Raw genomic sequence first — 11,674 nt, forward strand, 5'->3', positions numbered from 1 at the left:
TCATGTCCTGATCCAGTGTCAGCAGAAAGCTGCAGCCTGTCGTGGGGAGGGGGCTGTGGGTGGGTGTAGGTAAGCAGAGCATCCCCAGTGCAGGGAGAGTTTCCCAGCCTGTGCACCTGATTCTTGGGGAATTTATCCCTGATCCTCCTCCCAGCACCCCACCCTCATGGCTTTACAAGCCCACCATGGACCTGGGCAGGCTGGTGGCTCAGAGAACAGCATCGACAGGACAAAGCAGCAGCTGTGACATCCTCTATCAAATCAGGTTTGTGGCGTCACCAGAGCCATCTCTGTCCCACAGGGCAGGCAGCACCTGGAGGGGACACTGAGATATGACCCCCTGCAGAAAACTGCAGCAGGCAAATGGGTGCTGGAGAGAGCACAGGGGGCAGAGCCCCACAGACAGGCCCCTCTGGGCACCAACACACTGCACTGCTCGGATTGCTGCAGCTGCACACGAGAGAGGGGCTGGACAAGGCAGTTTGGACTTCTACTTGTTCTTTTTGCTTGTTTCTCCATTAGAACACAGAGGACACCTCACAGCTGCTGCTGCAGCCACCGAATCCTTTGCCCAGAGGGCTGAAGCACCAGGTAGGCAGCACCTGGCAGGGGATGGATCCCGACCCAGCTGCTCTTCTTGGGGGTTTGGGGGTGTCCTTTCCTGAGCTCTGGGCTGCTGCTGCTGCTGCTGCTGGCATTGGGCTCTGCTCAGTTCTTTTTGCTCTTGGGGGTGTCATACTTCCTCTTGCTCGAGTACCAGAGCAGCAGGGGGATCCCGATGGAGGGCAGGGTCATCACGCCAAACGCTGCCCAGTCCAGCTAGAGGGAGAAATTGTTAAGGGAAAAGTCAAAACAATCCAGGCCGGGGAATCTTAGAGCAATGAGGTCAGAGGAGGAGAGGCAGGAGACACCTCACACTCTCTGCAGCTTCCTCACATGGGGAAGCAGAGGGGCAGGCGCTGACCACTGCCCTCAGTGACCATGACAGGACCCAAGGGAGCACCCGCAGCTGTGTCAGGACAGGCAGCATTAAAGGCTGGATATTCAGAAAAGGCTCTTTCTCCCACAGGATGCTCTCCCAGGCACTGCAAGAGGCTCCCCAGGAAAGTGGTCACAGCACTGAGCTTGACACGAGCCCAAGGAGTTTGGATAGGGCTGACAGGCACATGGTTGGCATTCCTGGGGTTGTCTCTGCAGGGCCAGGAGTTGGACTCCACAATCCTTGTGGGTCCCTTCCAGCCTAGAAGATTCTAAGGTTCTGCTCTCAGATTTTCTGCCTCAAATGCCACAGTGCAGCTCCTTCACACAGGGAGCTGGGATGGAAACTCAGCTGCTGAGTGTGACAGTTCTCTGGAGAACTGACAGGAACCAACTCCAGCTCCCTCTGGAGCTCTCCAGGTGACTGCAGGGCAAGCCACACACCCCATGTGCAAGCAGGAACCACCACACTGGGCTGCAGCTGCCTGCTGCACTTTTCCACTGTCAATTGAAAGGTACTCACAAAGTGAGGGGAGAACCTCCTGTCGAAGTCACGCTGAGCCAGGATTCCTCCCAGCCCAGGAGCACTGGTGAAGCCAACCTGGAAAAGGCAGGGGAAAGACTTTGCCACCTTTCCTGCTCACTCCAGAACTGAGTGAGGCTGAGAGCAACACAGACATGCATCACCTCGACCATGCAGCTCTGGGAGCACAGTCAGGTGTGTCTGCAGGTGTCACAAACACGTTTTATGAAAAATCCTTTCCTTAGGATTTTTCCTCCTGAGAAGCTGGGAGACCTCAGGAACAAAATGTAAACAATGATTATCTGCTGCTGTGGAATGCAACAGGTGCATCTGTGATTGGTCTCATGTGGTTGTTTCTAATTAATGGTCAATCACAGCCCAGCTGGCTCAGACTCTCTGTCCAAGACACAAGCCTTTGTTATTCATTCCTTCTTTTTCTATTCTTAGCCAGCCTTCTGATGAAATCCTTCCTTCTATTCTTTTAGTATAGTTATAATATAATATATATAATAAAATAATAAATCAAGCCTTCTGAAACATGGAGTCAGATGCTCATCTCTTCCCTCATCCCCAGACCCCTGTGAACATCCTCACATGCAGGGATCCCACAAATCAGGCACTTACCACCACCTGGGCACCCTCCTGTGCCAGGTACGTGATGGTGGCAGAGGTGAAGTTGAAGTACCCAGCCTTGAGAGGCCGCAGAACCACGGTGTGGGACACGTTGCTGGCTCTGGGAGTTGGATGTTAAGGAACACTGCTGCATTTCAGGAAGAAAAGGGAGGAGATGGGAAAGAGCAACCAGGAGCCAGGTGAAAAAGTCAGTGCTGCTGACAGATCTGAGTGCTCGTGGTCATAGACAGCCAGAGCCAGCCAAGGCTGACCCAGCTGCTCCTCCACAGGCACAGGAACCACCCCAGCACCTGCTCCTGTCTGCAAGGAACTTTGTTTCTACACTGCACCATCCAGAAGAGCAGGGCTTTGGATCTGGCACCCTGTCCAGGCTCTGGAAGGAATTTCAGGGACAGCAAATGAAGACAGGTTAAAGCTGCAGAAGCAAGAAAGAGAGTTGGGAGAAATTTCAAAACATGAAAAGATATGGAGCAAGCCTGTCCCACTTGACGTTGAGCATGCCAGAGACAATGCCAAAATCTTCTGGGGGGAAGGAATCATCCGACAGCTCCACGTCCAGGGCAGCACTGAACACAACAAACAGACCCAGCTGCTGCTCCACGTGTGTGTGAGGAGCAAAATCTGTCCAGAGCAGGGTCCTGAGGCCTTTCTCCCACCAGAGGTACTCTGCCTGATAGACACAGGCACAGGGGAGCTCTGGGGGCTTCCTGCAGGGCTGGAAACACCAGAAGGTTTCTTGTGCTGCTGGCTTTGCACCAGGGAGGTCGGGACACCTCTTGTTTGACTCTCTGGGGCGTGAGTCAAGCAGGGAGCCCTGAGTGCAGGAAGGGAGGCCCTGGGGTTCTGTGCACATGATTCTTGGGGAATTTAGCCCTGCTCCTTCTCCTTCTCTCCTTCCCCAGTGCTTTACACATCCCCCGTGCACCTGGGCAGGCTGCTGGCGTGGCCAGAGCTCCTTGTGGTGCCGAGACACACCTGCTGCTCTTCTGCAGAGCCTTCCTACGAGAGCCCGGCCCAGCGCGGCGCCATGAGCTGAGGAATTGGTGAATTACTGCCATCCTCAGAAACTTACGTTCCAGGCAGAAGTGTTATCAGTAAGAAGCTTGACTAGGCCAATGTTCAAGCAGCAATCAATTTATTAATTAATATGGTAAAGTATGAGCAATCCAGTGCTGGGTACAGTGGGGGAAGTTTTCCCTCTGCACACCGATAGTTGAGGCTTACAGGTATTTATAGGGGTACTCATGAGCTTCCTCAGCAATTTCTATTCCAATTTTTTTACTCATCAGCAGTTTCTATTCCTGATTTTTACATCGCAATTCTATACACCATTGTGATTTAATTTTTCTCAGGATGTATCCCCTCTGGTGGGGTCCAGCTCCCCAGATGCATGTCCCCCTTTTAATTGCAAGGACTATAAATCTCATAACAGTGATGTCCAGCTTCCCTTGGTCAAAACCATAAACCCTTGAGGTGATGTTCATCTTCCTTTCTCAAGCTGTTTTTCTCTGCTTTATTAAGGTGTGAGATAAGCATATTTCCTTTATCTGTATTCTAAAGCTATAGTTTCAAGGATACAAGCAATATTCTAAAATTGTTCTTCAAAAGGTTATTATTGCAGAACTCTGTAAGGATTAACTACAAGCAAAGAGCAACATCTTTAACACTTTAATTCCAATGCTCCCAAATCAACCAAGGTTAATTGCAAACAAAAGATAGGTTCAGAGGCCTTTTTCCATGCTTTACTTTCCTCAGTTATTATTAGAATTCGCAACTGTCCCATTGTCGGTCTCCACACATATTGCAATCACAAATACACAAGTCGCCTGTTTGTACCTGACACCAAACACAGCTTTGTATTTCACAGAAGGTTTTCGTTTCCTGCAGGAGATGGGGATGGCTCATGCTCTAATTACAGGATCTAGTCTGGATGGGGCAGCAGTAACTAAAAGTCCCAACTACAACTAAAAGTCCCAATTATAACTAAAAGTCCCAACTATAACTAAAAGCACCAACTAAAACTAAAAATCCCAACAATAACTAAAAGTCCCAACTATAACTAAAAGCACCAACTACAACTAAAAGTCTCAACAATAACTAAAAGCACCAATTATAATTAAAAGTCCCAACTATAACTAAAAGCACCAACTACAACTAAAAGTCTCAACAATAACTAAAAGCACCAATTATAATTAAAAGTCCCAACTATAACTAAAAGCACCAACTACAACTAAAAGTCTCAACTATAACTAAAAGCACCAACTATAAGTCCCAACAATAAAAGTCCCAACTATAACTAAAAGCACCAACTATAACTAAAAGCATCGACTATAACTAAAAGTCTCAACGATAACTAAAAGCACCAACTACAAATGAAGTCCCCAGTACAACTAAAAGTCCCATCTATAACTAAGAGCAGCGCCCGCCCCTGCTTCCGCCCCCGTGGGCAATGGGCAGCGCAGGAAACGCGCTCTGCGCAGGCGCGGAGCCCCTGGGCGCCCACAGGACTCCATTTCCCAGGGGGCATAGGGTTTTCCTGAGGCGTGGTTCGTGTGCGTCACTTCCGCCTCGGTGGCGCTGACTCGTCTTTGCGGCGTTGGCGGCGGCAGAGACGGTGAGGGGCGGGAAGGACGGTGAGGGACGGGAGGCTCGGGGCCGCTGGAGTGCGCGTCCTCGCCTCTCGGGACGGGTCTGTAGGAGAGGATCGGCTCTGAGGGGCCAGGAAGGACCGGCTGGAGCGTCAGGGCCGGGATTTCCGCGGGCAGCGTGGTTAAAGCGGGCGGTTCCCTGTTGGGAGGTTTCGTGAGGGGGCAGGAGCAGCCTGGGCTGCAGCAGGGCACGGCTGGGGGGAAGGAAGGGGCTTCCAAGCCCGGGAGGTTCAGCGAGGCCAAGGGCAGGTGCTGCACCTCCACTGGGGCACCCCAAAACACAAACACAGGCTGGGGGAGAATGGATGGAGAGCAGCCCTGGGAAGGATGTGGGGGCATGGCACACTGACAAGAAGCTCAGCACGCTGTGGCAACGTGCATTGGGAGCCCAGAATGCCAACGCTGGTCTGGGCACATCCCCAACAGCGTGGGCAGCGTGTGAGGGGGGGATTCTGCCCCTCTGCTCTGCTGAGACCCTGCCCTGCAGAGCTGCCTCCAGCTCTGGGCTCCCCAGCACAGGGAGGACAAGGAGCTGCTGCAGTGAGCCCAGGGGAGGCCACAGAGATGATCTGAGGGCTCTGGAGCTCCTCTGCTCTCGGCACAGGCTGGGAGAATGGGGGTGCTCAGCTTAGAGAAGTAAAAGCTCCAGGGAGACCTCAGAGCCCCTTCCAGGGCCTAAAGAGGCTCCAAGAGAGCTGGGGAGGGACTCTGACAAGGGCCTGGAGTGACAAAACAAGGCTTCCCGCTGCCAGAGGGCAGGGTTAGATGGGATATTGGGAAGAAATTGGTGCCTGTGAGGGAGGTGAGGCCCTGGCACGGGTTGTCCAGAGAAGCTGAGGCTGCCCCATCCCTGGAAGGCCAGGTTGGATGGGGCTTGGAGCAGCCTTGGGCTAGTGGAAGCTGTCCTTGCCCATGACAGGGGGGTACAATTGCATTTTCTTTACTGCCCTGTCCAACCCCAACCACCTCCCTGTGACTGTGGAGGGCAGAGGCCCTGACATTGAAGCAGGTTTTGCATTTAACACCATCAGGTGTCCTCACTGGTCACATCTGTGGCGTTCCTGTTGTCCCCTGGTCCTCTCAGCGCTGGGTTTGGATCAGTCAGAACACGTGGCCTGAAGCAGGGACTTGTGCAGAGGATCATAAAAGCCACTGGAGGGAGTTGGTGGTTCTCAGTGGCTGGAAATGGGGAATAATAATGTTGGAATTCTTTCTTTTCTTTCTTTTCTTTCTTTTCTTTTCTTTCTTTCTTTCTTTCTTTCTTTCTTTCTTTCTTTCTTTCTTTCTTTCTTTCTTTCTTTCTTTCTTTCTTTCTTTCCTTTCTTTCCTTTCTTTCCTTTCTTTCCTTTCTTTCCTTTCTTTCCTTTCTTTCCTTTCTTTCCTTTCTTTCCTTTCTTTCCTTTCTTTCCTTTCTTTCCTTTCTTTCCTTTCTTTCCTTTCTTTCCTTTCTTTCCTTTCTTTCCTTTCTTTCTTTCCTTTCTTTCTTTCCTTTCTTTCTTTCCTTTCTTTTCTCCTTCCTTCCTTCCATCTTAATGTTGTAATAATCATGATACTAATAGTAGTAGTAATGTGCTTTCTAAGGACTAATTCTGTTGTCTAAAACAGCGCTGAAAGTGGCCAGGCTTTGCAAGGGCAATTAACCATCAGTTGCTAAAACTGATGAAGTTGTTAATTACCAAAGCTTTTGCTCTGGAAGTTTCTAGAAGAGGCTTAGTGATGTGAAAGCTTTGCCCATTATTGAGGTGTGCAGGGCCAGGGCTTGGACTTGATGATGCTTTTGGGTCCCTTTCAACTCAGGATGTTCCATAATTCTGTAAAAGGGAATTGTACTGGCCAGGGCTTTGAAAGGGGAGAAGATCACGAGCTTTTCTTCCATGGCTGCAGATTTGGGACAGTGCTGTGCCAATTCTTACACCCTCACAGGCAAGTTCAGAGATTTCAGATGATCAATTCCATTTCTTTGTGTTTCTAGATGAAGCTCCCTCTCCTTGCCCTGCTTGCTCTGGTGTCTGTGGCTCACTGTGAGGATGGTGCCAGGCTCCTGGCCTCCAAATCCCTGTTAAACAGATATGCAGTGGAGGGCAAGGACTTGACTTTGCAGTACAACATCTACAATGTTGGCTCCAGGTAAGCCCTGTCCTGTGACACTCTGTTCCCCACGCATGCAGCTCCCTTTCTGGCTTTCTGAAAATTCATTCTTGCTGTCAGGATTAACTAAAGATCTGACAAAGGTAAAACAGAACTTCCACCATGCTGGTAAAAAGCGTCATTTGCAGAATGAAAAGCTGATTGAACAAATGCAGGACACTATTAATGGGCTTTGAGATTTTGGTTTTTTTTAGATATTTTATTTTTAAAGGCAGAATAATGCATACTGAGTGCAGTACTGCTAACAGAAGAATATATGGTGCTGTGATGTTGAATTGATACAACACTAATGAGATCCTGTAATTTTATATGTGGGATTTGGTTGTTATTTAGGCCAGCATGTGTATCCATGGGATGGTATCTAAGTTCAGCAAACTGCCAAATTGTATTGTGGAAAAAATGGTGTTTTTCCTGTCCTTGTGTTTGTTTCTCTCAGCTTTGCCTTCCTCCCTCTGCAGTCTCCCTGTAAGATACCTCAACTCTCCTCCTCACCTTCTACTGGTGACATTTTATCTCTGAAAAACCAATTCTTTGATTTGGTCAAGATGGAAGTGTGAGTGCACTTTGCTGCAGAGCCTGTGGGCAGATGGCAAAGCTTAAGATTCCTGTCTCATCCATCTCTTTGTTGTGTTCAGTGCTGCCCTAGACGTGGAGCTGTCGGATGATTCCTTCCCCCCAGAAGATTTTGGCATTGTCTCCGGCATGCTCAACGTCAAGTGGGACAGAATTGCTCCGTATCTTTTCATGTTTGGAAATTTCTCCAACTTTCTTGCCCCTGAGCATCCTGCAGCTTCAACCTGTCTTCATCTGCTGTCCCTGAAATTCCTTCCAGAGCCTGGACAGGGTGCCAGATCCAAAGCCCTGCTCTTCTGGATGGTGCAGTGTAGAAACAAAGTTCCTTGCAGACAGGAGCAGGGGCTGGGGTGGTTCCTGTGCCTGTGGAGGAGCAGCTGGGTCAGGCTTGGCTGGCTCTGGCTGTCTGTGACCACGAGCACTCAGATCTGTCAGCAGCACTGACTTTTTCACCTGGCTCCTGCCTGCTCTTTCCCATCTCCTCCCTTTTCTTCCTGCAATGCAGCAGTGTTCCTTAACATCCAACTCCCAGAGCCAGCAACGTGTCCCACACCGTGGTTCTGCGGCCTCTCAAGGCTGGGTACTTCAACTTCACCTCTGCCACCATCACGTACCTGGCACAGGAGGGTGCCCAGGTGGTGGTAAGTGCCTGATTTGTGGGATCCCTGCATGTGGGGGTGTTCACAGGGGTCTGGGGATGAGGGAAGAGATGAGCATCTGACTCCATGTTTCAGAAGGCTTGATTTATTATTTTATGATACATATTATATTATAACTATACTAAAAGAATAGAAGGAAGGATTTCATCAGAAAGCTGGCTAAGAATAGAAAAAGAAGGAATGAATAACAAAGGCTTGTGTCTTGGACAGAGAGTCTGAGCCAGCTGGGCTGTGATTGACCATTAATTAGAAACAACCACATGAGACCAATCACAGATGCACCTGTTGCATTCCACAGCAGCAGATAATCATTGTTTACATTTTGTTCCTGAGGCCTCCCAGCTACTCAGGAGGAAAATCCTAAGGAAAGGATTTTTCATAAAACGTGTTTGTGACACCTGCAGACACACCTGACTGTGCTCCCAGAGCTGCATGGTCGAGGTGATGCATGTCTGTGTTGCTCTCAGCCTCACTCAGTTCTGGAGTGAGAAGAAAGGTGGCAAAGTCTTTCCCCTGCCTTTTCCAGGTTGGCTTCACCAGTGCTCCTGGGCAGGGAGGAATCCTGGCTCAGCGTGACTTCGACAGGAGGTTCTCCCCTCACTTTGTGAGTACCTTTCCATGGACAATGGAAAAGTGCAGCAGGCAGCTGCAGCCCAGTGTGGTGGTTCCTGCTTGCACATGGGGTGTGTGGCTTGCCCTGCAGTCACCTGGAGAGCTCCAGAGGGAGCTGGAGTTGGTTCCTGTCAGTTCTCCAGAGAACTGTCACACTCAGCAGCTGAGTTTCCATCCCAGCTCCCTGTGTGAAGGAGCTGCACTGTGGCATTTGAGGCAGAAAATCTGAGAGCAGAATCTTAGAAGCTCCTAGGCTGGAAGGGACCCACAAGGATTGTGGAGTCCAACTCTTGGCCCTGCAGAGACAACCCCAGGAATGCCAACCATGTGCCTGTCAGCCCTATCCAAACTGCTTGGGCTCGTGTCAAGCTCAGTGCTGTGGCCACTTTCCTGGGGAGCCTCTTGCAGTGCCTGGGGGAGCATCCTGTGGGAGAAAGAGCCTTTTCTGAATATCCAGCCTTTAATGCTGCCTGTCCTGACACAGCTGTGGGCGCTCCCTTGGGTCCTGTCATGGTCACTGAGGGCAGTGGTCAGCGCCTGCCCCTCTGCTTCCCCATGTGAGGAAGCTGCAGACAGTGTGAGGTCTCTCCTGCCTCTCCTCCTCTGACCTCATTGCTCTAAGACTCCCCTGGCCTGGCTTGTTTTGACTTTTCTCTTTAATTTCTCCCTCTAGCTGGACTGGGCAGCGTTTGGCGTGATGACCCTGCCCTCCATCGGGATCCCTCTGCTGCTCTGGTACTCGAGCAAGAGGAAGTATGACACCCCCAAGAGCAAAAAGAACTGAGCAGAGCCCAATGCCAGCAGCAGCAGCAGCAGCAGCCCAGAGCTCGGGAAAGGACACCCCCAAACCCCCAAGAAGAGCAGCTGGGTCGGGATCCATCCCCTGCCAGGTGCTGCCTGCCTGGTGCTTCAGCCCTCTGGGCAAAGGATTCGGTGGCTGCAGCAGCAGCTGTGAGGTGTCCTCTGTGTTCTAATGGAGAAACAAGCAAACAGAACAAGCAGAAGTCCCAAACTGCCTTGTCCAGCCCCTCTCTCGTGTGCAGCTGCAGCAATCCGAGCAGTGCAGTGTGTTGGTGCCCAGAGGGGCCTGTCTGTGGGGCTCTGTCCCCTGTGCAGCCTCCTGCTCTCCTCTGCCTGCTGCAGCTTTCTGAAACACCTTCCCTGTTCTGTGAAAATTTAAAACTTTTAATAAAGGACAGTAGGAAATAACGACCTTGGAGCAAAGGTTATTATGGCTGGGTGCATCTTGACACTGAGCCAAGAGCACCCTGTCACCTTTGGGGAAACCCCTTAAATGCATTTTCCCTTACATCAGCATATTCATAGACCCTTATGCATCTCCATAAACTAGTTTACATATTCCAGAGACTATTTTACATGTCTCCTCCTTGGGTCTGCCTTTTTAGAGCTTGCCTGTTTCTTGGCTGTAGTTTTGGCTCCTTTATCACTTCCAGTTTTTTTGGGCCTTGGTCCATATTTTCTTCAGACAGTGGGTGCTGATAATTGGCTGATCTGTACAGGTGTCCTCATCCTGTGTTCATTGGATGTTATCCCATCCCAGCAGGCATTTTAACACAAGCATCCTTATATCAGCTATTTCACTATTATGTCTAAGCTTAATAACAGAAATAAAACCTACATCTTTATAACAAAGTTACTTTAACATTACACATATAGAATCCATTAAAATATTTGCAAAAAGCCAATATTATAATATGTATCTATAACAGTATCATATCTCAGGGTTGCCTGCAGGTGCTGCCACCCTGTGGGACCGAGATGGCTCTGGTGACATCACAGACCTGATTTGACAGAGGAGGTCACAGCTGCTGCTTTGCCCAAAAGGAGCACTGAGGGAGGTTGTTGGTGTTCTCTGGGTGCCCATGATGTGTTTTGTTGAGCAGAGGATTGTGTTCTTGCTGTTCTTTTTTGTTCTGCACACAGTTTGGTGTGTGGAGGGTTTGAGGATTTTGTAATAATATAAAAGGAACACCATGACAGTGTGCATTGCACCTGCCCTTGGCCTCACTGAACATCCTGGGCTTGCCCAGCCCGTCCCAAACTTTGTGTCTTGGTTTGGAGAAAATTCTAGAAGAAATATGCTTTAAAATGATTGTTTTTGTCAAAAGAGAGAGGGCTTCAGTAAGTCCTCTTTCTTCTGCCAGTGAGAGAAATGGATACCAGGGGATGAAAGTGAAAAGACCTGTATTTATTAACATTAAAAAACAGAAACTACAACAAAAAAAATACAAGGAAAAAAAGGGAAAAACACTTTGAAACTTACATCCCACCTTGCTGTGTGACTGGGAGGCAGAGGTCGTGTCTGCCCTTTTTGTCTATGAGGACAGAGCAGAAAAGTGTTCATAGGAGCTGGAACCTGTTGGATTTCTGGCGAGGGTCTTCTTGCAGCGGCTGAAGATTTAATTTTAATTTCCTTTCTTGTGTCGGTTCAGCTCCTTCGAGGCCTCGGGTTCGGGGCGGTCCCGGTCCCGCCGGCTCCCCCGAGTGGCCGAAAAAGAAAAAAGCAAGCGGGAATAGCTCAGAGAAAAATAACAAAGCACCGAGAGGATTCCCGGTACAGCCTCCAGGCAGGGGACGGGAAGGGAAAAAACCCTTTTGCTTCACTTTAGTAGCAGAAAACACCAACCCAATCCAAGAAAAGGAACAATGTCCCGGTCCGCCCCGAGAAACCAGAGAGGAGCTTGAACAGAGCCTGCCCAGGAGCTCAGGGCTGCCCACCTCACCTCTGGCTCCATCTTAAAGCTGCAGCATTGGTTTTCTGGGCATAAAGCTGAGATAAGGGAATAAAGCATCATCATAAAATCACCCTGTGACACGCTGCTTGCACCACTGTGCTCTCAAAGCCAGGTTATCTGCAGAGTGCAGTGAGAGTAAATCTC

The 11,674-nt window shown here is 49.8% G+C and overlaps 2 protein-coding genes across 4 annotated transcripts; one reads left to right on the forward strand and one right to left on the reverse strand.

The window, feature by feature from the left end:
* Positions 1-425: 425 nt before the first annotated feature.
* On the reverse strand, positions 426-5,810 carry LOC132084820 (translocon-associated protein subunit beta-like). Its single transcript, XM_059490075.1, has 6 exons — positions 5,782-5,810; positions 4,696-4,921; positions 2,590-2,804; positions 2,126-2,234; positions 1,502-1,579; positions 426-819 (listed from the first exon to the last, which is right to left on the reverse strand). Exons 1-6 carry the CDS (start codon positions 5,808-5,810, stop codon positions 709-711), a joined length of 768 nt encoding a protein of 255 aa, XP_059346058.1. The 3' UTR covers positions 426-708.
* LOC132084902 (translocon-associated protein subunit beta) lies at positions 4,677-9,983 on the forward strand. Of its 3 annotated transcripts, none has more exons than XM_059490178.1 (6): positions 4,677-4,748; positions 6,755-6,909; positions 7,566-7,664; positions 8,036-8,144; positions 8,689-8,766; positions 9,448-9,983. In XM_059490178.1, the coding sequence occupies exons 2-6, from the start codon at positions 6,755-6,757 to the stop codon at positions 9,556-9,558; spliced, it is 552 nt and encodes a 183-aa protein (XP_059346161.1). In that variant the 5' UTR covers positions 4,677-4,748; the 3' UTR covers positions 9,559-9,983. The 3 variants fall into 3 exon arrangements, with proteins under 3 accessions (XP_059346161.1, XP_059346160.1, XP_059346162.1); XM_059490177.1 differs by lacking the exon at positions 4,677-4,748 and adding an exon at positions 4,753-4,767; XM_059490179.1 differs by lacking the exon at positions 4,677-4,748 and adding an exon at positions 4,804-4,823.
* The last annotated feature ends 1,691 nt before the right edge of the window (positions 9,984-11,674 follow it).

This window comes from Ammospiza nelsoni, chromosome 28 (genome assembly GCF_027579445.1).
Source record: "Ammospiza nelsoni isolate bAmmNel1 chromosome 28, bAmmNel1.pri, whole genome shotgun sequence".
Lineage (NCBI taxonomy): Eukaryota > Metazoa > Chordata > Aves > Passeriformes > Passerellidae > Ammospiza > Ammospiza nelsoni.

What these genes read in the sequence shown, in the direction of transcription:
- LOC132084820 (XM_059490075.1), bottom strand. Translation starts at nt 5,810, where the DNA reads ATGGTGTTAAATGCAAAACCTGCTTCAAT. An exon ending in TCAGCGCCACCGAGGCGGAA is followed by an intron (nt 2,805 to 4,695) that starts GTGACGCACACG and finishes TGTGTCTATCAG; the next exon opens with GCAGAGTACCTCTGGTGGGA. An exon ending in CTTGCTCCATATCTTTTCAT is followed by an intron (nt 2,235 to 2,589) that starts GTTTTGAAATTT and finishes TCCAACTCCCAG; the next exon opens with AGCCAGCAACGTGTCCCACA.
- LOC132084902 (XM_059490178.1), top strand. Translation starts at nt 6,755, where the DNA reads ATGAAGCTCCCTCTCCTTGCCCTGCTTGCTCTGGTGTCTGTGGCTCAC. An exon ending in AAGTGGGACAGAATTGCTCC is followed by an intron (nt 7,665 to 8,035) that starts GTATCTTTTCAT and finishes TCCAACTCCCAG; the next exon opens with AGCCAGCAACGTGTCCCACA. An exon ending in GGAGGTTCTCCCCTCACTTT is followed by an intron (nt 8,767 to 9,447) that starts GTGAGTACCTTT and finishes TTCTCCCTCTAG; the next exon opens with CTGGACTGGGCAGCGTTTGG.